The following is a 24,225-nucleotide window of genomic DNA, read 5'->3' on the forward strand; positions in this document are numbered from 1 at the left end:
CAGCCGTTAATAATAGTAATAATTTATTATTTATACCCCACCCATCTGACTGGTTTTCCCCAGCCACTCTGGGCAGCTTCCAGCAAAATATTTAAATACAACAATTCATCAAATATTAAAAGCTTCCCTAAACGGGGAATAGTCCTCTCCTCCTCCATGAACTTGCCCAATCCTTTTTAAAAAGTCCTCCGCAAGTTGCTCGCCATCGCCGCCTCCTGTGGGAGGGAGTTCCACAGTTCAACTGTGCGCAAAGTATTCAGTCAGCAGGTAAACCTTTCTGGACCCAGTTTGGGGAGCCATCTGGATACAAGCTGCCTGCGGCCGCGGCCGGACAGAGCTGCGTTTGGGCTCGAATCCGGCTCCGGAGTCTCCCTTTGGGGCATCCGTTTGGCCTCAGGCAAGTTTCCAAGGGCCATGGGCCTGATCCAGCAGGCTATGATTACGCATGCTGCGAAGGTCCCGGCTTCAGCCACCGGTGGGCTCCGGAGAGCCTCCTCTGACCGTCTGTGTAGGCAGCCCTGAGCTCAATGGTGTGACTCGGAAGGAGGCCGATTCGTGGGCTGCTGCTCCTGCCTGCTCAGCCCTAGTGGAAACTCTTTCTCTCCCGCAGCCATAATCGAACACGTCCGGGATGGCAGCGTGGTGCGGGCTCTGCTCCTTCCCGACAACTACCTGGTGACGGTCATGCTCTCAGGTATCAAGGTGAGCAGCCTGGAGGCCCTGTTCCCTCACGGCGCCCAATGCGACTCCTGCCCTCTCCTCTGTGAGGAGGCTGAGGGGTGGCGTGTGCGAGTTCTGCTGAGTGAATCGATGGAAGGGGAGGAATGGAGTTCTGGGAGCGCCTGGCCAGAGGAAGGACTGGGTGCCACCCGAGGCTCCTCTCTGAGCGGGCAGGAAGATTTTGGGGCCCAAGGAGGGGCTCCGTGTGTGGACTGGCCCCCTGCCCTGGTCTCCCACCCCCTTCAGTTTGCCTCGTGCCTTCTCTCCGTGGGTCACAAGTGGAACAATTGCCTCCGCTGTCGTTGGAGCCAGTAAGTGAGCCCAAGGCCGTGGCCAAATGTACCTGTCTTGCTTTTCACCTGCGAGGCTGTGAAATAATGGCAGGACCCCCAGGCAGGTCTTCTCCGAAAGCGGTGGACTTCCCTTCCTTGGAGGTTTATAAGCAGAGCGATTCTTTAGCTGCGATTGCTGTGTTGCAGGGGGTTGGACTAGATGATCCTTGGGGGTCCCTTCCAATTCCCTAGTTCTGAGATTCCTGTTAGACCTGGGATCCCCCCCCCCCCCGTGACTGGGGAGTCTGGCCCAGCTGCCACCTTGGCCCTGAGCGAATGGCCCTTGTGCCCTGCAGAGGGTGAGCCTCGGAGGCTGATCTAGGCGCTCCCCAAAGAAGGCCGAGGGATCCCCCTTCTGGAGCGACTCAGGCATGGCTCTGAGGCCAAGTCAACTGGGAAGCTCTGATGCAGGGATAGGCAACCCAATCGCCTTCTCAATCCGGCCTGCAGACGGTCCGGGAATCAGCATGTTTTTACATGAGTAGAGTGTTTCCTTTTATTTAAAATGCATCTCTGGGTTATTTGTGGGGCATAGGAATTTGTTCATCCCCCCCCCCCAAAAAAAATATAGTCTGGTCCACCACATGGTCTGAGGGACGGTGGACCGGCCCATGGCTGAAAAAGGTTGCTGACCCCTGCTCTAATGGCTGTGTTTCTCTCATGGGGGTGTCCAGCTCCTTGGTCCCGGTTCTGCTGAGAGGCTGGGCAGGCGCTCTGTGCAGGAAGCAGCACCTCTCTCTTCTTCCTGCCTGATTTTTTTGTCCCCCCACAACCAGTGCCCCACGTTCAAGCGGGAAGCAGACGGCACGGAGACCCCCGAGCCCTTTGCGGCTGAAGCCAAGTTCTTCACGGAGTCGCGTCTGCTGCAGAGGGACGTGCAGATTGTCCTGGAGAGCTGCCACAACCAGAACATTCTGGGCACCATCCTTCACCCGGCAAGTGCAGAGCGGGGGGCAGGTGTGGGGCCCCTGGGATGGCCATGGGGTGTCCGGAGAGCTCCTTGGGGCGCCCTCCTCCCTTTGCACCCGGGGGCAAGAGCCAGAGGGAGACTCTTGGGGGGTCAGTCCAGGCCTGTCTCGGCTTGGCTACACTCGTGGGGCTGCCGCTCCCTTTGAGTGAGTGGTTTCATGGGGCTTGCAGCAGTGGGTGTGCTGGGGACCTGAGGGGCAGGCGGGGGGGCAGCAAGAGAAGAGCCTGGGGGGCTGAGAGACGGAAGAGCAGAAGACACCCCCCTTCCGCAGGACCTGGCCTTTTTGACAGGGTTGGGGCTTTCTCGGGAGAAGAGCGGTTGAGGAGCCTCCGTCCCAGAAGACCCTGGGGCCCTGGGCACCACACACCTCCCCACATTGCCCCCCAGATTGGGCCCAGCTGAGTCTCACCCCCGTCTGAACCTTTGCTCCAGGCCAGGCCTCTTGGTCTTCCTCGCTGCCCTTCCCTCATCCTCTCCCCCCTGTATGGTGATTGTAAGGTCTTTGGGGCAGCGCCTGGCACTGGGCCCTTCTGCTTGGCCTGCTCTGGGAAGGGCCAGTGGGTCTGGACCTCTGGTGCCCTGGAGACACAGACTCTCTCCCTCCTGGTGGCTCTTGAGACCGGGAAGGGGCGGCGGGGGGGAGGGGAGGCAGGAGTCTTTGCAGCATCTCTCTCTCTCTGTGCAAATAAGCGTCGAGTCCAAAGAGGCCCGACCCGACTTCTACATGTTCCTGCAACTAGTTTATTACTATTATTTATTAAATTTATTAGATGCCTTCTCTTGGTGCAGGCAGATCAAGGCATCTTAAGAAATTTTGTTTTCAATATTGAGTTTGACATTGTCGTCACCCCCCCCCCCCCTTGCTGGGGCCTGATGGGGAAGGGCAGGCCCAGAACTGGATTGGCAGGCATAACACTCTTTTTGGATGTGTTCTGTCATTTTAAATGCATTTTCTTTTGTCTTTAATTACCACTTTGCCACCTTGGGCTGCTTTAGGAGGCAGGGCGGGATAGAAATCTAACAAATGAATGAACTGGTGCACAAATAAAGGCAATAATGATAATAGTGAAGATATATTTAGGCTTGCCATGAACAAACGTAATCCGTTGAGGCTCTTGAGGATCTTTGGGGGTTCAGGGGTTGTGTGTGTGTGTTTGTGCATGAAGCTGGAGTTTTTAGCTCCCTGATTCACTCTCTCTCTCTCTCTTTCTGTACTTGCCCGGCTGCAGAATGGGAACATCACAGAGCTGCTCCTGAAGGAAGGCTTTGCTCGCTGCGTCGACTGGTCCATCGCCGTTTACACCCGAGGAGCGGAGAAGCTGCGAGCGGCCGAGAGGTAGCCCTGCCCAGCCTGCCGCCTGCCCTCCTTGGCCATGGGGTTCCCTTCACAGAGGGGGCTTGGGGAGGGGAGGCTCCTTGAGAAAGGGGTCCAGATCTCCGGCCCAAAGATGGGCTTGTGGGGGTGGGGTTGGCTGCAGCGATAACAAAGCAAGTGAATTCAGACAGATACGGGCTCATCCTGGCAGCAACTTCACATTATCTGGGGGGTCTCTTGGCTGCCAAGGTGGCGCTTGCAGGCCCTGCAGAACATTTCACAGCCCAGAAGCAGCACCAAAGCCCTTTCTAACTGGGCTGCCTCTTAACAGGGGAGCTTCAGGTGATGGGGTTCTTTTTAAAAAGAAATTTTCATTGGTCATACGTAAATTTATATGTTTCAACTTTAACCATTTCAAAAACATTAAAATAAAAAGGCTCTTTCGAACCTTCAGACCCCCTCCCCTTCCTTTCTTGGGTTCCATTTCCAAAGAAAATACATTCTTTTTCTCCATCTTTTACCGTTATCTATCTATCATATATTCATAGTTTCCCAAGTTCATTTCACATTGTAAGTGTCATTATATCCCTGCCAGTGATTTTAACTGTTTACAGTGGTCTTTTTAAGTATGTTAAAAAAACACAACACCATTCCAGTCTTTTAGAAATCCTTTCAACAGGTGACGGGGTTCTTGCCCAGCCCCATGTTCTGCCTTGCAGGTGGGAAGGAGGGAGGGGGCGCCTCCTCCAAGGGGCTTCCTCTGGTCACCTTTGGACTCCGATTCTTCGCTGTGTTCCAGGTATGCCAAAGAGCGTAAGCTGAGGATCTGGAGGGACTACGTGGCACCCACGGCCAACCTGGACCAGAAGGACAAGCAGTTTGTGGCCAAGGTAGGCAGGCGGGGAGCTTTGCTAGGCCGATACAGGGAAGGGGTGTGTGGAGAAACGACCACCCTCTTTCGGTGACACAGGGCAGCAGAGCCACAGGTTTGGGCAGCCCGGAACGGGTCTGGAGCCTCAAGCCCCCTTGCCTTCCCCTCGCCCGGGCTGCAATCTCTGGGTGCTCCCCTCTCTTGCCCAGGGCCAAGTCCCTGATGCCAGAGTGTCTCTTCTCCACTGCTCAGGAGAGAACCAGTGGAGCTCCAGGGGAACGGCATGTGGCCTGGCCAGTGTCTGAAATTCCCCAGGCGCCGTTTTGCAACTGGAGCGGATCCAGTCGCACCCACGTGGAGATCTCTGGGTGCCAGGTTGGCGCCTGCCGTCTCCACCTGGCTGGTCCCTCTGGCCTTCTTAAGCAGGGAAGCGGAAGAGCTTATTTGCTGCCTTTATATCCTGCCTTTTTCTCCCTACGCCGACCCTGTGAGGTAGGTTAGGAGGTCATCCGGTGAGATTCCTGGCTGAGAGGGGATTTGAACCCTGATCTCCCTAGGTCCGAGTCCGACACTCTCACCACCCCACTCCACTGGCTTCCTAGAGTCCCTCTGCTATGGGGCAGCTCTATAAATTGCGTAGGTAAATAGGGGAAAGCAAAATGTCACTTAGAGAAGGACCTGGAATATTTTCCTTCGAGCCTGAATTTGTTTATCCTGGATGGTTTTGTTTGATGTTTTAATGTCTCCGAGGTTTTTTCTTTAAAATATAAAGCGGTATAGAAAACAATAATAAATCCCCCTTAGGGGGAAAATGGGGCCTGGACCTTCCGTTGTGGCGGCCGTAACGGAGGTCCAAGGTGCCATTTGGCAACTGGCTTATATATCTGAGTTTCTGGCACTCAGAAACTCTTTGCTTAGGGCCAGATCCTCTTGGTTCTGTCTGCTTACCAGAATAGCAACGGATTGGCCTGGCCTGCTTTGCGAGGCGAGGGAGGGAGGGAGGGAGCCGGCTTCTAGGCAGATGCAGCCTCCGTAACGGGAAGAAAGTGTGTGGTGTTGCGTGGAAAATCGCAGCAGCATCTGTGCCGTGATGTGTGTTTGTGTGGCTGACATTCACTCTTCTTAAGAAAGCGATTCAGTAAATAGGATTTGCACACACGCCCCGCTGCTACAGGGGCCTGCCGTGTGCTGGCTGGTGCTGTTTCCGGTTTCTGTGGGGGTCTTTCTCCCAGGCACCTTTGCTTCTATAGGGCACAGGAAGCAGATGTGGGGCAGGGATGGGGAAGAGGCCTCGGGAGCTTCGGTTCCAGGTGGCCCCTCCAGGGAGCAGGGCAAGGCAGCGGGAGAGAGAAAGGTCTCTTTGATTTCCCTGGAGGCCTTGGAAAATCAGCCGCGTCGGCTGTGCTGGGCAGGGGGATCCCGCAGCCTTCTGTTTGCATGTGTGCGCATCTTTTGTGTTTTAGCTGAGATGCCTGCATTGCAGGGGATGGGCTAGATGACCCCTGGGGTCCCTTCCATAAGATTCTCTGAAGTGGCTGCAGGTTGGTGAGAATCTTCCTCTCCCCCAGGGACCAGGGTAGCATCGTGTGCCCTCCAGGAAAGGACTGCCCAGTCGCCTTGGTGCCTGGCCAGACAGCAAAAGCGGGGCTTGGAAAGGGTGGCCAACCCCTGCCCTCCCTTTCTGTGGGGCCTGCCCCTTGCCGAAGGCCCCAGCTGGGCTTGCTGAGGTGGGGCTGTGGGGCTGTGGCTGCCGCATCTTGTGCCGCTCAGGCCGCCCTGCAGGGAACGCGGAGCTCTGAAGTGCGTCCAGTAATAATAATAATAATAATAATAATAATAATAATAATAATAATAATTTATTGTTTATAGCCCGCCCATCTGGCTGGGTTTCCCCAGCCACTTTGGGCAGCTTCCAACAGAATATTAAAATGCAATAGTATATTAAACATTAAAAGCTTCCCTAAACAGGGCTGCCTTCAGATGTCTTCTAAAAGTCTGGTAGTTGTTTTTCTCTTTGACATCTGGTGGGAGGGCATTCCACAGGGTGGGTGCCACCACCAAGAAGGCCCTCTGCCTGGTTCCCTGTAACCTCACTTCTCACTGGGAGGGAACCACCAGAAGGCTCTCCTTGGAGCTGGACCTCTGTGTCCAGGCTGGACGATGGGGGTGGAGACGCTCCTTCAGGTATACTGGGCCGAGGCCGTTGAGGGCTTTCAAGGTCAGCACCAACACTTTGAATTGTGCCCGGAAATGTACTGGGAGCCAATGTAGGTCTTTCAGGACCGGTGTTATATGGTCTTGGTGGCCGCTCCCAGTCACCAGTCTATCTGCCGCATTCTAGATTAATTTCAGTTTCCAAGCCACCTTCAGAGGTAGCCCCACGTAGAGCACATGGCAGTAGACCAAGCGGGAGATAACCGGAGCATGCACCGCTATGGCAAGACAGTCCGCGGGCAGGTAGGGTCTCAGCCTGCATACCAGATGGACCTGGCAAACAGCTGCCCTGGACACAGAACTGACCTGCACTACCATAGACAGCTGAGAGTCCAAAATGACCCCCAGGCTGCACACCTGGTCCTTTAGGGGCACAGTTGCCCCATTCAGGACCAGGGAGTCTCCCACACCCACCCGCCCGCTGTCCTCCCCAAATGGTACTTCTGTCTGTTCAGGATTCAACCTCAGTCCGTTAGCTGCCACCCATCCTCCACCCGCCTCCAGGCACTCACACAGGACCTTCGCTGCCCTCATTGGTTCTGATTTACAAGAGAGGTAGAGCAAGGCAGAAGGTGAGGCTGAGCCCCCCTCTAGCAGCAGCAGCAGGGGCCCACCTTCTGCGCTGCAAGAGGCTTCTCCCCTTCCAGTGCCCAGGCTCCTCCCGTTGCCTCTTCCTGCGATGGAGCAAGCAAGGCTCTGGTCTTCCTGGATTTTTGCAGAGGGGTCTTCTGAGTCAGAGCATGGCAGCGCTGGCGGGTGGGGACGGGCTCTGTGGCCCCCTGCAGATTGGCCCGAGAGCGCTTGCCCTTGTCCCCCCGGGGAGGGTCACCGCAGCTGCCTGCACGCTGCCCCGCGTGACCCTGGGCCTCCCTGCGCCTCGTAAGGGTTGTTCCGTTGCTTCCGCCTCCTCTTCCTGCGACGAATCCCCTCTGGAGGCAGCTCACCCAACGCGAAAATAAGTCACCAAACAAAACAAAATTAAGATGCCGTGTGCTAAGAATAAGAGCAGTGGGCGGAAGAGCGTCTGAGCCCATCGCAGCTCCAGGCTGTGACTAACTCCGGGGAAAAAGGGTCTCATGACCCTGTTCAGGGGTGGGGGGAGGCAGGCTGAGGGAGGGGGGCCTTCGAAGCTGAAGGCGGGTCTCCCTGCAGGGTCAGGGGCATGCAGGCATGGAAAGGCGAAAGGCGGAAGCCCCTGGGGAAGTGCCTGGGAGCAAACCGGGATCCTGTCCTTGCATGACCTGCACATGGCAGGCAAAAGCATTATGCGCCCGTTCCTGTTTTCTGGCCCCCACCGTGCAGAGGGCATTGCAGTCATTTGGGGCATCAACAGCTGAGGCTTGAGGAACCTCCTGCCTTACAACCCCCCTCCCAGACAAACACTCTGCAGGGAGATCATTTGTGCCCCCCCGGCCCACCTCTTATTTTTTGTGTGACGGGTTTGTGTGTGTACAGGCCCCCCCCCCCCAGTCTTGCTACTTTTGTTTGATGCCCACCCACCAGCTCCTCCTTGGGTGCTCCAGAAGCCGAAGGCGCCAGGCTCAGATCGCCCTGAAGCCGTCCTGAAGTGAGGTTTAGGGAACGGCCGCTAGGTGGTGCCATTGGCCCGTCTGGCTGAGCGCGGGAACGAGACTTGCTCCTTGGTCCTGCGTCCAGGATGGAAATGGGGCATCAGACTTTGTGGAAAGCATGCCTTCCTTTGGCTCCTCATCCTCTATGCTCACTAGGAATAATGATAAATAATAATAATAATAATAATAATAATAATAATAATAATAATAATAATAATGTTTTTCCATGACCAGACTTACAGCTAAAGTAGGAGCAGCTAAAAACAGCACAAAAAGCAGTAATTAAGAACAATTAAACATTAATGGAATATATATGTGTGTAAGAGGTATTAAAACATACAGATAGTTACAGTAAAACCACCACAGCACCAGCCCTTTGGTTAAAAGCAGTCTGTTCTGAAAGGCCTGTTGGAACAAGAAGGTCTTCCCTTGCGGGCAGAAGGAGAGCAAGGAGGGAGCTAGTCTGGCTTCCCTTGGCAGGGAGTTCCAAAGATGCCTGGGAGCTGCCACCACCGAGAAGGCCCTCTCCTGCGTCGCCACCCAGCGGGATTCTCAGGGGGGTCTGACTGAGAGAAGGGCAGGTTCATCTGGGAGGAGAGGGTCTTTCAGATGGGCTGGACCTGAGCCATGAAGGGCTTTATAGGCCATAACCAGGACTTTGAATTGTGCCTGGGAGCGGACTGGCCGCCCAGTGGAGCTATTTTGACAAGGGAGACGTTTGCTCCCTATATGCAGCCCTGGTCGACTGCTGGTCGAGCCAGCTGAAGTCTCTGAGCCCCTGGAAGCGCCCTGGTCCCTTTGTATCCAGAGATGAGTGCCGGAGCCACACTCCTGCAGCCGCCTAAGCAGAGCCTGAGGATGAGGATGCCGTTCTCAGGATGCCCACAAGTGGAGTCCGAGCTCGAGAGCAACTCTCCCCTCCTGTGCTTTTCAGCATCTGGCAAACAGGAATATTCACTGTTCTCGGTTGTGGAGGCAGAACATGGCCATCATCGCCAATAGCCATTTTGGCCTCCAAAAGTCCCCCGACATTGTCGGTGGGACTGAGCACCCCCCCCCCCCCAGCCATGGCCACAGAGAAGGCTCCCCCGCCTCCTCGATTTGCCTAATCCCCTCTTAAATTGAGGGTCCCACCCCATCTTGTGGAAGCAAATCCTGTAGCTTTAATTCTGTGCTGCGCGAAGAAGGACTTTATTTTGGCTGCCCTGAATCTTCCTTGGAGGGCCCCCGCTTCTCGTTCTGGGAGGAAAACCTCCCTTTCTCCACAGCACGCATAAATTTATACCTTTCTGAGATGCCCTCTTTGTTTCAAAGTCAGGAAGTCCTAAACGGTGAAATAATAATAATAATAATAATTAATAATAATGAGGTAATAATTTATTCTTTATACCCTGCCCATCTGGCTGGGTTTCCCCGGAAACCTTTCTCTGCAGCTCAGCAACACAGAATCCTGGAATTACAGAGTTGGAAGGGACCCCCAAAGGCCATCCAGTCCAACCCCCTGCAATGCCAAGAATTTCAGCCAAAGCACCCAACCTCTGCTTAAAAACGGAAGGGAAGAGGGTCTTAAGTTCCTTGCACATCTTTGGGTGTTTGCTCTGGGGGGTGTGGGGTCCCCTCGCCCCCTCCTGCACCCAGGGAAGTGGTGGGGGCCTCTGGCTGCACTTTCCCCAGCTCCGACCTGGAGCCCGCGGGTGGGTGAGGGGGGCCCACAGCCCCCGCCTGCCTCCCTGCTGAGCCAGCATCCTTGGTGGCCTCCCTCCACGGCCGGAGAGTCTCCTTGTCTCCTTCGCTCAGCTCAGCAGCCTGTTCCCTTCAGAACGATTAGGCGGCCTGCCTTTGCGGCTGCCACGCCGGGCCTCTCCTGCCACCCCCCTTGCCCTCCTTTCTGCTGAGGGCAGCTCTTTCCCACCATATGGTCCCCGGAGGAGAGGGGCCCACCAAACACTCGGCCGTTGAGCTTGTCGGAAGGTGTCTGGCTTTTGCCGTTGGGCAAAAACGCTCTTTTGCCACAAAGGCTGCTGAGTTTGGGGGGGGGGGGAGAACATCCACAGGAGCAGGGGGAGCTGCTGTGCACAGAGCCGGGCCGTCGGGCCATCTGCACTGGCTGGCAGGGGCTCTGCGGGGTTTTCAGGCAGGGAGCGACCCCCGGGACCCCCAGGTTGGCTCCGTTTTGCCGTGAGCCCCTGGGCTGCTGAGCTGAGGGGGCAGCCGGCGGAGTGGGGGGGGGGGCTTGGTGCTCCCCTTCCCTGCCTCAGCCGAGTCGCTCGCCTGTCTGCCCACGTGTGCCTGCTAGTACAGTTGGAAGGGGCCCCAAGGGTCATCTACTCCAGCCCCAGCACTGCTGGAATTGCAGCCAGCTGTTTGGGGCAGACAACTGGGAAACCCTGGCCTGCGAGCGCTCCAGTTGGAGAACAGCCTTGACCAAAGGTGCCATGGGCTTTGAAGACACTCGAACTCAGGACGCAAGGGAGAAACGTGCTAAGAGGAAGGCACGCTTGGCAAATCCACACCATGATCAACTCTTGCCTGGACACCAATGTCCCCATTGTGGAAAGACATGTGGATCCAGAATTGGCCTCCACAGTCACTTATGGACTCGCTTTTAAAACCGTGTTTATGGAAGACAATGTTGCTCGGCTACGAGGGATCGCCAAAGAAGGAGGAGGATACGGAGGAAAACTCAGCGCTGGCATCAGGAAGGCGGTCAGTGGCACGAGGCATCGGCTGGTCTTCCAAGTGCTGCTCTCTCAAAAAAGACACCGCAGAGCTCTGTGGCACCTGGATGACACCTACATTTGTCTGTTGCCCCAATCCCACTTCCTCGCAGGCACAGATGCCCTTTTCTGCCTGGTCCTTTGCCAGCCAGCCCTGGCTCCAGCTCTGCTTCTCCGTGGCCCTTGCCCTTCCTCTGTGCCTCAGATTAAGGAATTTGCCCAGGGATTCTTCAGCTGGGATTCCTGCGTTGCAGGGGGTTGGACTAGGTGACTCTGGGGGCCCCTTCCAACCCCACGGTTGTTCCTAGACCCCCCTCCCTTCCAGGCCTCTGCCTCTCAGTGTGTTGGAGAGAAGGGCCGTCGGCCTGATCCTGCGATCTCCTCTTCTGTTCTCCTACGTGGTTTGTGTGTTTCTGTTCCTCCTGCTGCCTCTAAAAGCCACTTAATTTGGTGGCGAAGGATGGCGCGGCGCAAAGCCCCCTGGGCCGCCCAATCCTGGAGTGTCAGTTTTGGGTCCCTCTCCGCCTCTCTGCGAATTACGAGTGACAAGGAAAATCAGGACAGATGCCGCAGCGCTCTGAGTGCGTCTCCGCCAGCGCAAATCAATCTTCATGATGCTCTTGAGAGGCACATTAGAGGCACTTGCTGCTCTCCGGCAGGTTGGGGGGGGGGAGGTGGGGCAGGATCCGCTCCCCAGAGGGCCCCCCCTCTTCTGGTTGCAACTGGCTGGAGGGCAGCTGCTGGTAGCTGTGGGCTTCTGATTCTGCTTGGCGGTGGGTTTCTGAGTCTTGGTGGCCGGATGATGGGAGCTGGCGGGGGGGGGGGGGAGGGACAGGCAGGTGGCTTCAGGGACGTCCCTGCGGGGGAGGTGGGAAGAGCCCCCCAAGGTCTGTGATGGGTAGCGGGGAGTGGACAGGGGGCCCCCAGTGCCACTGGGCAGGCGATTGGAGGCCGCAGCTACATTTTGGGTCTTCTCAGCCTATGGGCACCTTCTGCTAACTTTGGCTGGACAGTATCCTCCGCAGAAAAGGAAGGCCTTCCTAACCCAGACCATAGTTAAACTGTGGAACTCCCTGCCACTGGAAGCAGTGGAGGCCACCCAAATGGGTGGCTCTGAAAGAGGAGGAGAGAAATCCAGAGAGGAGGAGAGGGCTGTCAATGGTTCCTAGCCAAGACGGCTCTTCTTTGCCCTCCAGTGTCTCTCCGGATGTGAGTTTGTGGAAGCGGCTGGAGCGGAAAGGGCTCTCGTGCTCAGATCCTGCTTGCGGGTTTCCTTTCATGGACAGAAGAGGATGCTGGACTCGATGGGCCTGATCCAGGCAGTCTCCTCCTCCGAATGTTGTGATCTTTTGAGCCGCCTTGGGGAGGGACTTTGACATGCCAGAGATGAGACTCCCAACCCCAGAAGGTGTGAGGGGTGGGGTGGGGTCCCTTTTGGCCTCTTGGGGAGGCACCCAGAGTCATTGGCGCAGAGGGAGGGAAGCAGTTGGCCCCCTCTGGCCTGCAGAGGAGCGTGGAGCCCATGTCTGCTGGCCTGGTCTCCCTTGTGGCCGGAGGGGTTTGGCTTGGCATGGGGAGGGCAGGGGAGGTTTGAGGTGTGGGGTGGAGCACATGCTTGCCGGCACACTATTTATTCCACGGCAAATCCTTCATTTCATTCCTTCATTCCAGGGCAACACGTCTTTTTTTAAAATAACCCCCCCCATCAGTAATTCAACTCTTGAAAAAAAACAATAAAGCCAAAGCCTGGAGATGGGGAATCCATGTGAGATTCGTAGGGGTCCTGGGGGTCATCTGGTCCAGCCCCTTGCAGTGTTAGGAATCTCGACTAATTTTGCCAGGGATGTTGTTGTTCTGCTGCTGCATCCGGAGGGCCACAGGTTCCAATCCTGCCTTTAAAGCTGCAGCTGTATAATACCAGAATGCAGGGGGAATCGGAGGCTGGGGAGTGTGGCTTGGGTCTGCTGGGCTTGGTCCTGCATCTCTTCTGCCTGGGGTGCCCTCAGAGGGGCTGGCGGGCCCCTCCTGGCCAGCGGGTGCAGGTGCCGAGGGCCACAGGGCGCAGCCTCTGTGTCGGCCTGTCCTGTCTCTCTGTCCCTGTTCTCCTTTCCTCCTGTCGGGAATATGGAAATAGCTGCCTGCGCTTTGAGCGAAGCAGTGCTTTGAAGTAGTAATTTATGGTAGTAATTTACTGTAAAACAAAGTCATTTGGAAAGCTTTTGGAAAGCATTTCACAAGCATTTAAAAAACGGTGTGTGATAACAGGAATGCGGAAAGAGGGGCGTTGAGAGGCTCCTTTGAAACCGACGGCACCAAATGGCTCTCGGAAGCAAAGCCCAGGCCCCAGCGGAGATCACGTGGCGGCTCTGTGGCTCCAGGCGCCGCTCCTCACGAGGAGAAGCTCCGGCAGAGGCAAAACGCCTCGGTTCCCCGCCCTGTCTGGAGGCAGCTGCTCCAAAAGAGGGTTTCGCCACGCAGGGAACGAGCCGAGTGCGAATCTCTGCGGGGCAACGGGTCAGTGCGTCTGGCTGTGAACCACAAGGCTGGTGGTTTGAGCCCCCCCCCCCCCCGGGACGGCTGTGGGCAGGGTTCCAGCATTGCGGGGGGTTGGACTAGATGACCCTCGGGGTCCCCTCCGACTCTATGATGCTACGATTTCACTATCATTCTGGGGGATTTGGGGGATCTGAGGAACTCTTGTGTGGTCATCTGGTGAGATGGTTTGGCAGCAGAAGAAAAGCAACCCCCCCCCAAACCTTGCATAATTTCCTGCCAGAAGGGTGGTGAAGGGGGGGGGGGGCTGCCAGCTGAGATTCCTTCACTATTGATCAGGACAGCTCTTACCCATGATGTTGGTGGGGCTACAGGGGGAGCGTCCTGCTGAGAGGCAGGCCAGGGTGCAGGGTGGGGGCTCAAACAGTCCTCCCCCAGCCATTTTCTGTCAATTTTGTCCACCCCACCTCTCATTCTCTGTAGGAATCTATTCAGGCCTCTTTCCCAAAGGGCATGGGGCTGTGAAGACAGAGTTAAAGACGGGGGCCATTGTATTGTATTGTATTGTATTGTATTGTATTGTATTGTATTGTAATAATAATAATAATAGTAATAATAATAAAAAAATAAATTTATATATATCCCTCGCTCCCCAGCCAGAACCAGGCTCAGGGTGGCTAACATCAAAATACATAATACATTAAGACATAAAACTCAGCAATCAACTTAAATACAGATTAAAATCAGATTAAAATCAAAATAAGATCAGATGGCTACCCGCAAATCATAACTATAGGGGTTGGGAACCTTAAGTACTCACCAGGCTCAGCTATTTGTAAGAGCCGGTGAGAAGAGTTAGAGAGGCCACTTATATGCAGGGTCTTGTAAAAGGAGAGGGGTTGGACTGAGCCCCGACCAAAGGCCTGGCAGAACAGCTCCGTCTTGCAGGCCTTGAGGAAAGATGTCAAGTCCCGCAGGGCCCTGGTTTCTTGCAACAGAGCGTTCCACCAGACTGGGGCCAGGGCCGAAAAGGCTCTGGCTCTGGTCGAGGCCAGTCTGCCCTCCTTGAGGCCCGGGACTACTGCCTATCCATGGATCTCACAAAACAAAAACACACAATGCATAATAAAATTGAGAGCAAGAGCAAAACGAACCCCCAACCCCCGCCTCTCCCAAGCCCATGGCTGCCGGCCGGTTCTGACCTCTGGCTTTGTCCCTCTCCTCCTGCAGGTGATGCAGGTGCTGAATGCAGATGCCATTGTGGTGAAGCTCAACTCGGGCGACTACAAAACGGTCCACCTCTCCAGCATCCGCCCCCCTCGGCTGGAAGGCGAAGGCACCCAGGTAGGCTGCGCCCAGGGAAGGGCTCTTGCAGGGGGGGAGGCTGCGTCTGTGAGGGGAGGGGAGGGGAGTGCCTGCGTCGGCTGGCTCAAAATCCACTTTCTTGCGTGTCGTCCCATTTCCAGGAGAGCCTCTGTCTGAAGAGGGGCAGTTTTGGGGGGAGGAGGGACTGCTCACTGTTTGCCCCATTGCTCCCCCCCCCCCGATTTCTCAGTCTCTCCACTGCCACGAGTGGGCCTAAGAACCGTGGACGTTTGTTCAAAATGACCCCAGATCTCGGCCTGGGAAAGGGATGTGTGGCTGGCAGCGGTGTCTCTGCCAATTCTTTTCTGGATTATTGCTGTGGGGAGCCTACAGTTTTGTAGAGCCTTTTGTGCCTGTCTCTCTCCTGCTGCTCCAGCGAGGAGCTCAGGGCGGCTTTCTCTGGCGGTCACCGGGGGCAGTTGTGGCTTGTGAGCCCTGGGAATCCTCGGTGGTGGTCTCCTGTTTGGCTGGGGGGGGGGCAGCCTCCTTTTCCTCCTGAGACTGAGGCCTGGGCTGAGAAAAGGCAGAGGGATGGTTGGCTGGGGGCCTCGGAAACAGGTTGCGTGTGCCTGGCCTGGAGAAGGCGGCCAGTGCAGGGATCTCAACAAAGCCATTTAAGGAGATGTAATGAGGCCGAGGGAACGTTTTATCATATGGGGTGGACTTGTAAAAGGGTAAAAGAGTATTGGGAAGTAATATGCTGTGGACATTTGGGTTGCGAATGCGATCCGTGTGGGAGGCACGTTCGCAACCTGCAGTGTTTGTAACCCGCAGCGCCGCATCTGCACAAGAGCGTGACACAATTCGGTGTATCTGCACATGCGCAAAGTGCGATTAAGCACTTCTGCGCATGCGCGAGTGCCGAAACCTGGAGGTAACCCGTTCAGTAACTTCTGGGTTCGGCGCGCCTGTAACCTGAAAACGCACAACCCACAGTGAGCACAATCCGAGGTATGACTGTACAGTGGTAGCTCCAGTTACGAATGGGATCCCTTCCGGAGGCCCAGCCGTATCCTGGAAATTTTGTAACCGGGGTGCACATTGTGTGTGTGTGTGTGGGGGGGCTCTGCCCCCCCCCAGGCTCCCTCGCCACAAGGAGATGAAGCCTTGTGCTAGAAAAGGTCCTCTATCCCTCCCTGTTCCCTGGCAAGGGGCAGGTGATCTAGTTTGTGCAATTACGTTCCATTGTTCTCTTGCCCAGTGGCTAAAGCTGGGCGGTTCTCAAAGCAAATTACCCTTTTAAAAATAAAATAATTAGCAATTTCTCAGCGGGAGCCTGCAGGGTGTGGGCCCCCTTGGAGTATCTCATAGCAGCCGCATCGCTGCCAGCACTGGAGTCTTCTGCCGAAAGAGCCTTTGCCATTGCCTCTCTCTGACCTCACAGTGCCCCAAGCGTGCAAATTACTCCAGTGTGCAAATCTTACCGGAGTAAGTGAGTTTTGCACATGCAGATCAGCTGCTGCTTTGTCTAGCTTCATTCTGGAAGGAGCTCTCCATCTCCGTCGTGCTTGGATTAGGAACCGGGAGCTTTCCAAGGGCCTCTCGGCAGCATTTGCTCATCCTGTTGCCACGAGGCTTCCATGGAAATTCGGCGCTGGGTGCTGCGCTCTGGTTCCTTCTCCCGCTTTTGTGGCTTTGGAGGGTCGGTGAAGGAGGCACAGCGAGGAGCTGCCCCCGTGGTCGAGAGAGGAGGATGAGGATAATTGGAGAGCAGGAGCTGTTTGAATGTGTCTGGCGCTCGCTTGTGTTTTGGCCTGGAACGTAACGAGACATTAATTCCTGCAGCCTTCGCTTGGAGTGGAAGGAGGGCTGGAGTTCCCTGCAAGGGGGATTTTGTGGGTGGGGAAGTGTGCCTGTGGCGGCTGCTGGAGGGAGGGTCTTCTAGACCTCAGTCGGTGTGCCCAGAGTTTCTCCATAAGAACATGAAGTGCCTTCTGGATGAGGCCAAAGGGGGGGGGATCATCCTGTTCTCCAATTCATCATCAACATCATCACAACAATTTGCATACTGTCTTTCTATCTTACAATAGCCAAGGCGGTTTACAAGCTGAAGAAACAAAGAATGCCCACCTTATAACAGGGGTCAGCAACCTAAGGCCCATGGGCCACAAACAGCCCACGGGGGTCGTTTAACCGACCCACGAGCTGCCCCTGAACTGAGCCGCCCGCTTGACGAGTCCCTGCACATTGCGCTAAACCGCCTCAGCACGGAGCGGGGACTTGCTTCCGAGGCGCTGGAAAAAGACGTCTGCACAGACGCCGAAGCCAGAAATCGTGGGCGTGGGTTCTCACAGACACACACACGCAGTCCGGTCCACGGAGGGATCTCCACTGGAGTGAACCGGCCCAGGCAAGGTCAACCTTGGCGACCCCTGCCTTACAACAATCTAATACAATGCAAAAATGTGATAATGAAACATACCTTTAAAATAAGCAACCTACGTCAAAGGAAGTAACATTCAACAATCATTAGAATAGTGGAGAATAATAATATCGGCGTATAAAAATGAAGCAGAAATCCACTCTTAACAATTGCAATAAATAATTTCTAAACTATAATCAATAAAACTGCGGCAAGCCACAGAGCATAAAATAATGCAATACAAATGGAGAAGCAGGGCCTGGAGTGCGGGGTGAGGCAGGCGGGAGGAGGCCTCTCCCCTCTCCAATTATCACGGAAACCTGCAAGCAGGGCTCTCCGTGGCGCTTGGATCCTGCCGTTTCCAGGTGCTCTGAATCCTAGAATCCTAGAGTTGGAAGAGACCCCAAGGGCCACCCAGTCCAACCCCCTGCCAAGCAGGAAACCCCATCCAAGCATTGCTGCCTCTGACCCTGGGTGCAGAACACAGCCAACGTGGCTGGCGTTTTGGAAATTGTGTTTTCTCTATTAGGTTGATGGACCGCCCTTCATCAAAAGCTCTCAGGGCGGATCACGAGATAAAGCACAGGACAAAAGCACAAGTAAATAGTCAGAACAGTTAACCCCTCTCCCCCCCCTCAAAAAACACCACATTTAAAAGGATGTGGAATATCAGTCAGCCAAAGGCTTGGTTGTTTTCTCTTGGAGCCTAAGATATAGATAGTGATGCAGCCATCGACAGCCCCCTCCTCCATGAAGGGATCTTGAGGGTCATCTAGTCCAACCCCCTCCCCTGGGAATGTGAATGGAGTCATCCCTGACATGAGGCCACCCAGCCTCTGCTGAAAAACCTCCAAGGAAGGACAGCCCACCGGAAGGAGAGCTTGGAGGCCGTCGCTGCCTCCTGTGGCAAGGAGTTCCACAGTTTCAGCCAAGCTTTTATTTGTCCTGACCCTTCCAGCCTTCAGCCCCATGGGAAGGCCTCAAGTTTTCCTGCTAGTAGAGATGGAGGGAAACGCCTCTCCCCTCTGCTTCTGCACGCCTTGCAGTATTCTGTTGCCTTTTCTTGGCTGCTGTAACACACCCAGTGTGGGGCCGCCCAGGGAGCCAGGCTGCTTGCAGCAGAGGGTGACAGAGGAGGCTTCCACTTGGCCCCTGTGGGACTGCCATGCTGGACTAGAGGGGCACGCCTTGGCCTGATCCTGCCACAACCAGGCTCTTCTGTTGCTACTGCTGCCAGTCCGTCTGGGTAGCATGGCCCCATGCAGTGCGGGGCAGCTTTTGATGCTCCCAAGAGTTGGATGAGGTCTTTGCCTGGGAAAAGCAATATCGAAAGTTCTTTCCAGTAGCACCTTTGAGACCAACTAAATTTCTTCTTGGTATGAGCTTTCGTGTGCATGCACACTTCTTCTTGGTATCTGAAGAAGTGTGCATGCACATGAAAGCTCATACCAGGAACAAACTCAGTTGGTCTCTAAGGTGCTACTAGAAAGAACTTTCGATTTTGTTTTGACTATGGCAGACCAACACGGCTACCCACCTGTAACTGGGAAAAGCAATGTTTTGGAAAGGCTGTGGGTGGGTGTGCGGCGAAATCATGGGCCAGGGTTGGAAAGGGGAGTCATTCCACACCAGAGGCCCCCTTGTGCTGGGGGCTGGCGTGGGGCCAAGCCCCCAAACCGTGGGGCGTTGGGGGAGCGCAGCCGGGAGCCTTGGAAGTGGCTTGGAAAGAGCCTCAGCACAGGGTGAGCTCATCTGCTCTAAAGACAATGGATTTCTAGCGGGTTTTTCCCTAAAGGGAGAAAGCTTTGAAATGTTGCTGTGCATATATTGAAAGAGATTATGAAGCTCATATGTGAAGAGACAAAAGGTTTAAGAGATGGAGATAAGGAACGGTGCTGGCTGGGCAGCGGGAGGCGATTAAGTCTGGGGAAGGCTGATGCCAGAGATGGTGGAGATCAGGCAGGAGGCAGGGATTAGGGGGGGGGGGGCGAAGGTGAAGTGCCCTGCAAAGAGAGCGGCAGGAATAGTGGGCGGGGGGGGGGGCGGATTTCTGTGGGTAGCTGGCAGAAGAGGGCTGTGAATGCAGAGGGAGACAGTCAGGAGCCCAGCTGTGAACCACGGAAGGGAAGGGATTGGGCCCTGCTTCCTCGCCATACTCGCGAAGGTGGGGGCAAGGCATTGGGTTGGCAAAAGAAGAGTTGAGAGGTGCCGAGGAATAATTTGGAGAGCGAGCAAGATCAGGCACCTCCTTTGGGGCCACCGCTGAGAAGGCCCCGCCTGGCCTGTTTGCCAGCCTGATTGATCCCCCTGCTGGACACGCAAGTGGGACCTCAGGTGTTCATCTTAGATGAGGGGCCAAGCCTTGCAGGCGGCCCTTAAGGCAATCCTGTCTGTAACCACTTGGGGCGTGACTGGGTCATGTCCACGCTTTCCCAGCCATGAGAAACTCCCCTGGATTTTCTGCACATGGTTTCCAGAACAAGGAAGGCTGCCAGGTGTATGGAGAGGGTGCAGTTCAGAGTGGGAACTGCGGCCAGGAAAGTCTCATGTCCATAATCTCCCGGGTGCAGATCCTCACCGGCCTTTGGCCTCAGTCGGAAGAGGCCCCTGACACCCCTTGCAGGGCGGGTCTGTTCAGAAAGGGGGGGGGCTCTCGTTCATGGGAGGCTTTTAAGCAGAGTCTGGATGGCCATCTGTCAGGGATGCTCTAGCGGGGATTTCTGCACTGCAGGGGGTTGGACTGGATGACCCTTGGGGTCCCTTCCGACTCTACGGTTCTTTGAGTCTGTGATTGGGGTAAGAGATATGAAATTCTGATCTGCTGAAATGGAACATATAAATTACTTTTGATGCGGTATGATATGGTACAGTGCTGCTGCTCAGCTGGCCAAGACTCTCATCTGCAGGGCCTGACCAGCTGCATCCAAGGGTACTAAAGGAGCTTGCGGACGTAATTTCAGAGCCTTTGTCCATGATCTTTGAGAATTCTTGGAGAACGGGGGAGGTCCCTACAGTCTGGAGGCGGGCAAATGTTGTCCCCATCTTCAAAAAGGGGGGTGGGGGTGGAGGAAGACCCAGGTAACTCCGGTGAGCTTGACATTGATACCAGGGAAGGTCCTGGAACAGAGAATTCAACAGTCGGTCTGCGAGGACTTAGGAAAGGACGCTGTGATTAGTAAGACCCAGCATGGGTTTCTCAAAAATAAGTCATGCCTGACCAATCTGGTTTCTTTATTTGATGGAATTAATAACTTGGTGGATCAGGGAAATGCTGTGGACATAGTATATCTTGATTTCAGCTTGGCTTTTGACAAAGTCCCCCATGATAGCTGGTAAAATGTGGGTTGACCGAGGTGAGTGTTAGGTGGATTTGTAGCTGGTTGACTGACTGAACCCAAAGAGTGCTCCTGAATGGTTCCTCGACATCCCGGAAAAAAGTGCCCAGTGGGGGGGGGGCACAGGGTTCTGCCTGGATGAAGGAAATGAGGGGATGCTGCTCCGGTGGCCCCCTCCCAGCCAGTGGCCCCAGAGAGGGTGGGCAGGAGCCCTTGCCTGGGTGGTGTGTGGGTGGCAAGGGCTTGCCTGGCCTCGAGGAGTTCTGGTGGTGTTGTGGAGGGGGCTGTGGGCTTGCGTGGGGAGTCATTGGGGGTGGCCCAGTGCAAGGCAGGGAGGGGGCTTCGCATCGTTGGCGTGGGGTCCTGTTCATTGGCCCCCATGGCCTGGTCTGTCTGGCCAAGTGGGCAAGCCCTGGGCTGGCCTGACTCTGTGCCGCCGCCGCTGCCGCCGCCGCCACCGTGTCTTGAGCGCCTGGGAAGGCAAGTGGCTTCTGGTATCATAGATGGAAACTGACAAACTGAAAATTCGGTGTCATAAACTCCTGCCGCCTTTCATCTCCTGCCTGCGTCACCCTGCGCCAAATGAAATCTGAGTGCAGGAGTCAGTCAGAGCGGCTGAGATCTCCCATGGCGGGCGCCTGGAGGTGGGTCCCTGCCCCCCCTGCCCCCCCTCCCCAGATGCCCACTTCTCTGGCAGAGTTTGGAGGCAGCAGGTGGCTGGGAGGAGCGGACTGACTTCCGGTGCCCCTCTCCCTAGGGTCCCTCAAGCGCTTCCCCCCGACCACCTCCCACTGCAGTGGATGCCCAGGCCGTGTGGCCTGCCAGCCTGTGCCCAGGTGGTGCAATGCTGGGCCTCCGCCCCCTGGAGCACGCGCGGCTCTGTGTACAGGCAGAGAAAGCCTTGCGCCAGGTCAGGCTGTCACTCCATGGAACCCAGCGTTGCCTATTCCTGGCTCCGCAGGGTGTGCGCTCAAACAGGGCACTGAGGAATCTGCTTGGCCTGCAGAAGGCGCCAGGGTCAGTCCCCGCCGGTGGCATCTGTAGGGCAGAGCTGGGGGTGCTCCCTGCTTGCAACCGGGGCGGGCTGGTGCTGCCAGTCCGCGCGGGAAGCCCTGGGCTGGATCGGGCAGCGAGTCTGAGTTGGACCCCGGATTTTTCCGCCCCTCTCTGCTGCCTGCTCCAGCCGGTGGTGGCGGCTGCGCTCCGGCAAGTCTGGGGAAGAGCCGTATTTTATCCAAACTCCATTAAACAGCCGTCATTGCCGTCTCTTCCCTGCCCTGTCATTTGCTGATTATGAAGATATTTATGTGGCGCTGGGAGCTCCCTTTTAAATAAGCGAGAGGAGGATCGCTTTGCCTCTCCTTTCTGCAGCGCCAGCCAAGGGGAGGGTGGCAGTGGGGCGATGCCCAGGCTCAAGAGCCCAAGGGCCGGGCTGGTGGACATGAGGACCCCTCTAGCGCTCTTAGGGCTGTGCCGTTGCTCAGCCAGGGGCCCCAGCTGCAGGGAGAGGGGGGTTCAGGTGGGGGCCGGCCTCCTTTGCAGGCAGCTGAGCAGGATACCTGCCGTCGCTTCAGGCTGCCTCTTCTGGAGTGGCGGCTTATTCTCCTTGCCAGTTTAAAAATAGCAATTCCGAAGGTCTCAAATCACACAGCGCTTTAAGAATTGCCAGCCTTTACTTTGAGAAGCCACTGCTTTCCCCGCAGCAAATAGGGGAGCTTGCAATCGCTGCGCCTCCAACCAGCTCCTGCTAACAGCCTCTCCGAGCCCCACGGAGGAGGAGGAGGAGGAGGGGCAGCCCTCCCATGAAACAAGGGGGGGTACTATGCTGCCCCCCCACTCCTTGGTTATTTCGTGCAAGAATCTTTGGCTTGCAGCAATGGCAGGAGCCGCCTTCTGCCGCCAGCGCTGAAAAGGGGATGGTTCTCCTCTGCCCGTGACGCTCACGCTTGCTGCAAATTAATTAACCTGGAAGCTTCCGACTTGCTGTTAGTCACACTCTGTGGTCCTGTGCCCCTGAAAGCATCTTCCTTCGGTGGTGGTGGTGGGGTGTCTGTGGGACAGGAGTGGGGGCTTGCAACCTTTGTTTGCTACCAGTAAGCAGCTTTGTTCCTTTTTTAAGCTGCTGTTTCCCAATCCACTGTACTGGATCCGGCCCATGGCCCTTCTAGTCCAGCCTTCTGTTCTCACAGTGGCCGACCCTTTGCCCCAATGGGGAACCTGTAAGCAGGATCTCAGCCCAAGAGCCACTCTCCGAGCAGATGAGATTCAGAAGCATAGCTGCTCCTGTGGGAGGGAGTTCCACAGGTTCCCTAGGCGCTGCCTCTTCCTGCCGGCCAAGCTCTCCCTGCTGGTGGGTGGAGCCAGGCAATTGCCGCTGCCGGTCTTTGGCCAAAACATCTCTCTGATGGACTGTACTGCCCATTGCCCTGTTCCGTCAGGCCTGGGATTTGGGAATGTTTGCCGCGAAGCGGCATCCCGGCGCTTGCGGAGCGATGAAAGATTAACCAGATCGGCCTCTCGCCTCTGCGAAATTGTGCGGCAAGGATCACGGGAAGCTGCCTGCGCCATCGTGTAAGGGAGCTGGGGCGGCTGCCTCTCCTCTGCCGCTGTGGCTCCGCGGGAGAAGCGCCAAATGCTCCCGAAGCGTTCGCTCCCCCTACACCCGAGTGCCGGATGTTTTGGGGCACAGAGGGCGGCAGGGAGGCAGGGTGCGAATCTTCCCAAGCACCGGCAGCCTCGTCAAAATTTAACGGGAGACTGAGTCGCTTTCCAGGAAGTTGCTGCGCACGAACCCGCTTGTGCCCCCGAGGTGGAATTGTTCTCTCTAGTGGAAAAGTGATTAGTTTGCACAACTCTCCCGTGTCCCCTCTGCACTTTCTCTCCACGGTTTCTCGGTCTCTGTGTGCAACCAAGGGGGTGGGGTGGGGGGCAGGGATGCGAGCTGCATTTTAGGCAGCCTCTTCATCGTCTGCAAGAGAGGGGGAGAGGCTCTGCCAGGCGGGGGCTTTGGTGGGCTCCTTGCCGTTCTGCTGCTAAGAGGTGGACCCTTCCTGTCTTTGGGGGCTTCTGGTTATGCAGGCTTTGGGGGGGGCCGCACCCCATTCCTGGATCACCGTGGGTTTTCTCCTGCTTCACCTGGAGCCATTTTGAGGGTGGAGGAAGTCACAGTATGGAGGGAGCTCTTGCGGGTTAGGAACTGGAGTATCCCTGAAGAGGAGGAATTTACAGAATCGTAGCATTGCAGAGTTGGAAGGGACCCCGAGGGTCATCCAGCCCAGCCCTCTGCATTGCAGGAATCGCAGCTAAAGAGCCCCTGACAGAGGACCACCCAGTATCTCTTTAAAAGGAAGCTGAGTCCACCACCTTCTGTGGGAGACCAGTCCACTGCTGAACGGCTTTTAGCGCCAGAAAGTTCTTCCTGATGTTTAGTCGGAATCTCCTTTCTTGTTACTTGAAGCCATGGGTTCAAGCCCTGCCCTCCATCCTCTGTGTGACAACCCTCAAGATATTTGAAGATGGCTCTCACGTCTCCTCTTCTCCAGGCTCAACATCTGTAGCTCCTCCAAACATCTCCAGACCCTCCACCTCGGTGGTCCTCCTCCTCCTCCTCCTCTGCCCCCCTTCCAGCTTTATCCTCTGGTTCCGGACAGCCTCTGTTGAGTTTGGGGCGGTGGTGAATGTGGGATCATCGCTTGACAGATGGCCGTTCTTGGCAATCCTGGCACAGACTCTGGCCCTGAAGCCGCCCTCATGGAGGAGTGGCGCTGCTGTTGGTGGCGGCAGCCATGCAAGCCCTATTTCCTCACCGAGCCACGGGGTGGGAGCCTGGATGCTGCGTGGGGCTGCAGGGTGCAGCTGGGAGCTGTTTGTGGGCCTTGAAGGCTCCCTCGCCGTCCGGGGCGTCCAAATCTGAGCATCTGATTTTTGCTGCAGGCCGGGATTTCTGGCTGCAGGCCAGTT

The 24,225-nt window shown here is 56.0% G+C and overlaps 1 protein-coding gene across 1 annotated transcript in view; it reads left to right on the forward strand.

The window, feature by feature from the left end:
* SND1 (staphylococcal nuclease and tudor domain containing 1) overlaps positions 1–24,225 on the forward strand; it is a 217,137-nt gene that overhangs the window by 14,652 nt on the left and 178,260 nt on the right. Inside the window, exons 6-10 of the mRNA XM_033163456.1 lie at positions 611–702; positions 1,829–1,987; positions 3,252–3,358; positions 4,137–4,227; positions 14,434–14,547. Of these exons, the coding sequence (XP_033019347.1) occupies positions 611–702; positions 1,829–1,987; positions 3,252–3,358; positions 4,137–4,227; positions 14,434–14,547 (563 nt within the window). The remainder of the gene's footprint in view (positions 1–610; positions 703–1,828; positions 1,988–3,251; positions 3,359–4,136; positions 4,228–14,433; positions 14,548–24,225) is intronic.

Source organism: Lacerta agilis, chromosome 10 (genome assembly GCF_009819535.1).
Source record: "Lacerta agilis isolate rLacAgi1 chromosome 10, rLacAgi1.pri, whole genome shotgun sequence".
NCBI lineage: Eukaryota > Metazoa > Chordata > Lepidosauria > Squamata > Lacertidae > Lacerta > Lacerta agilis.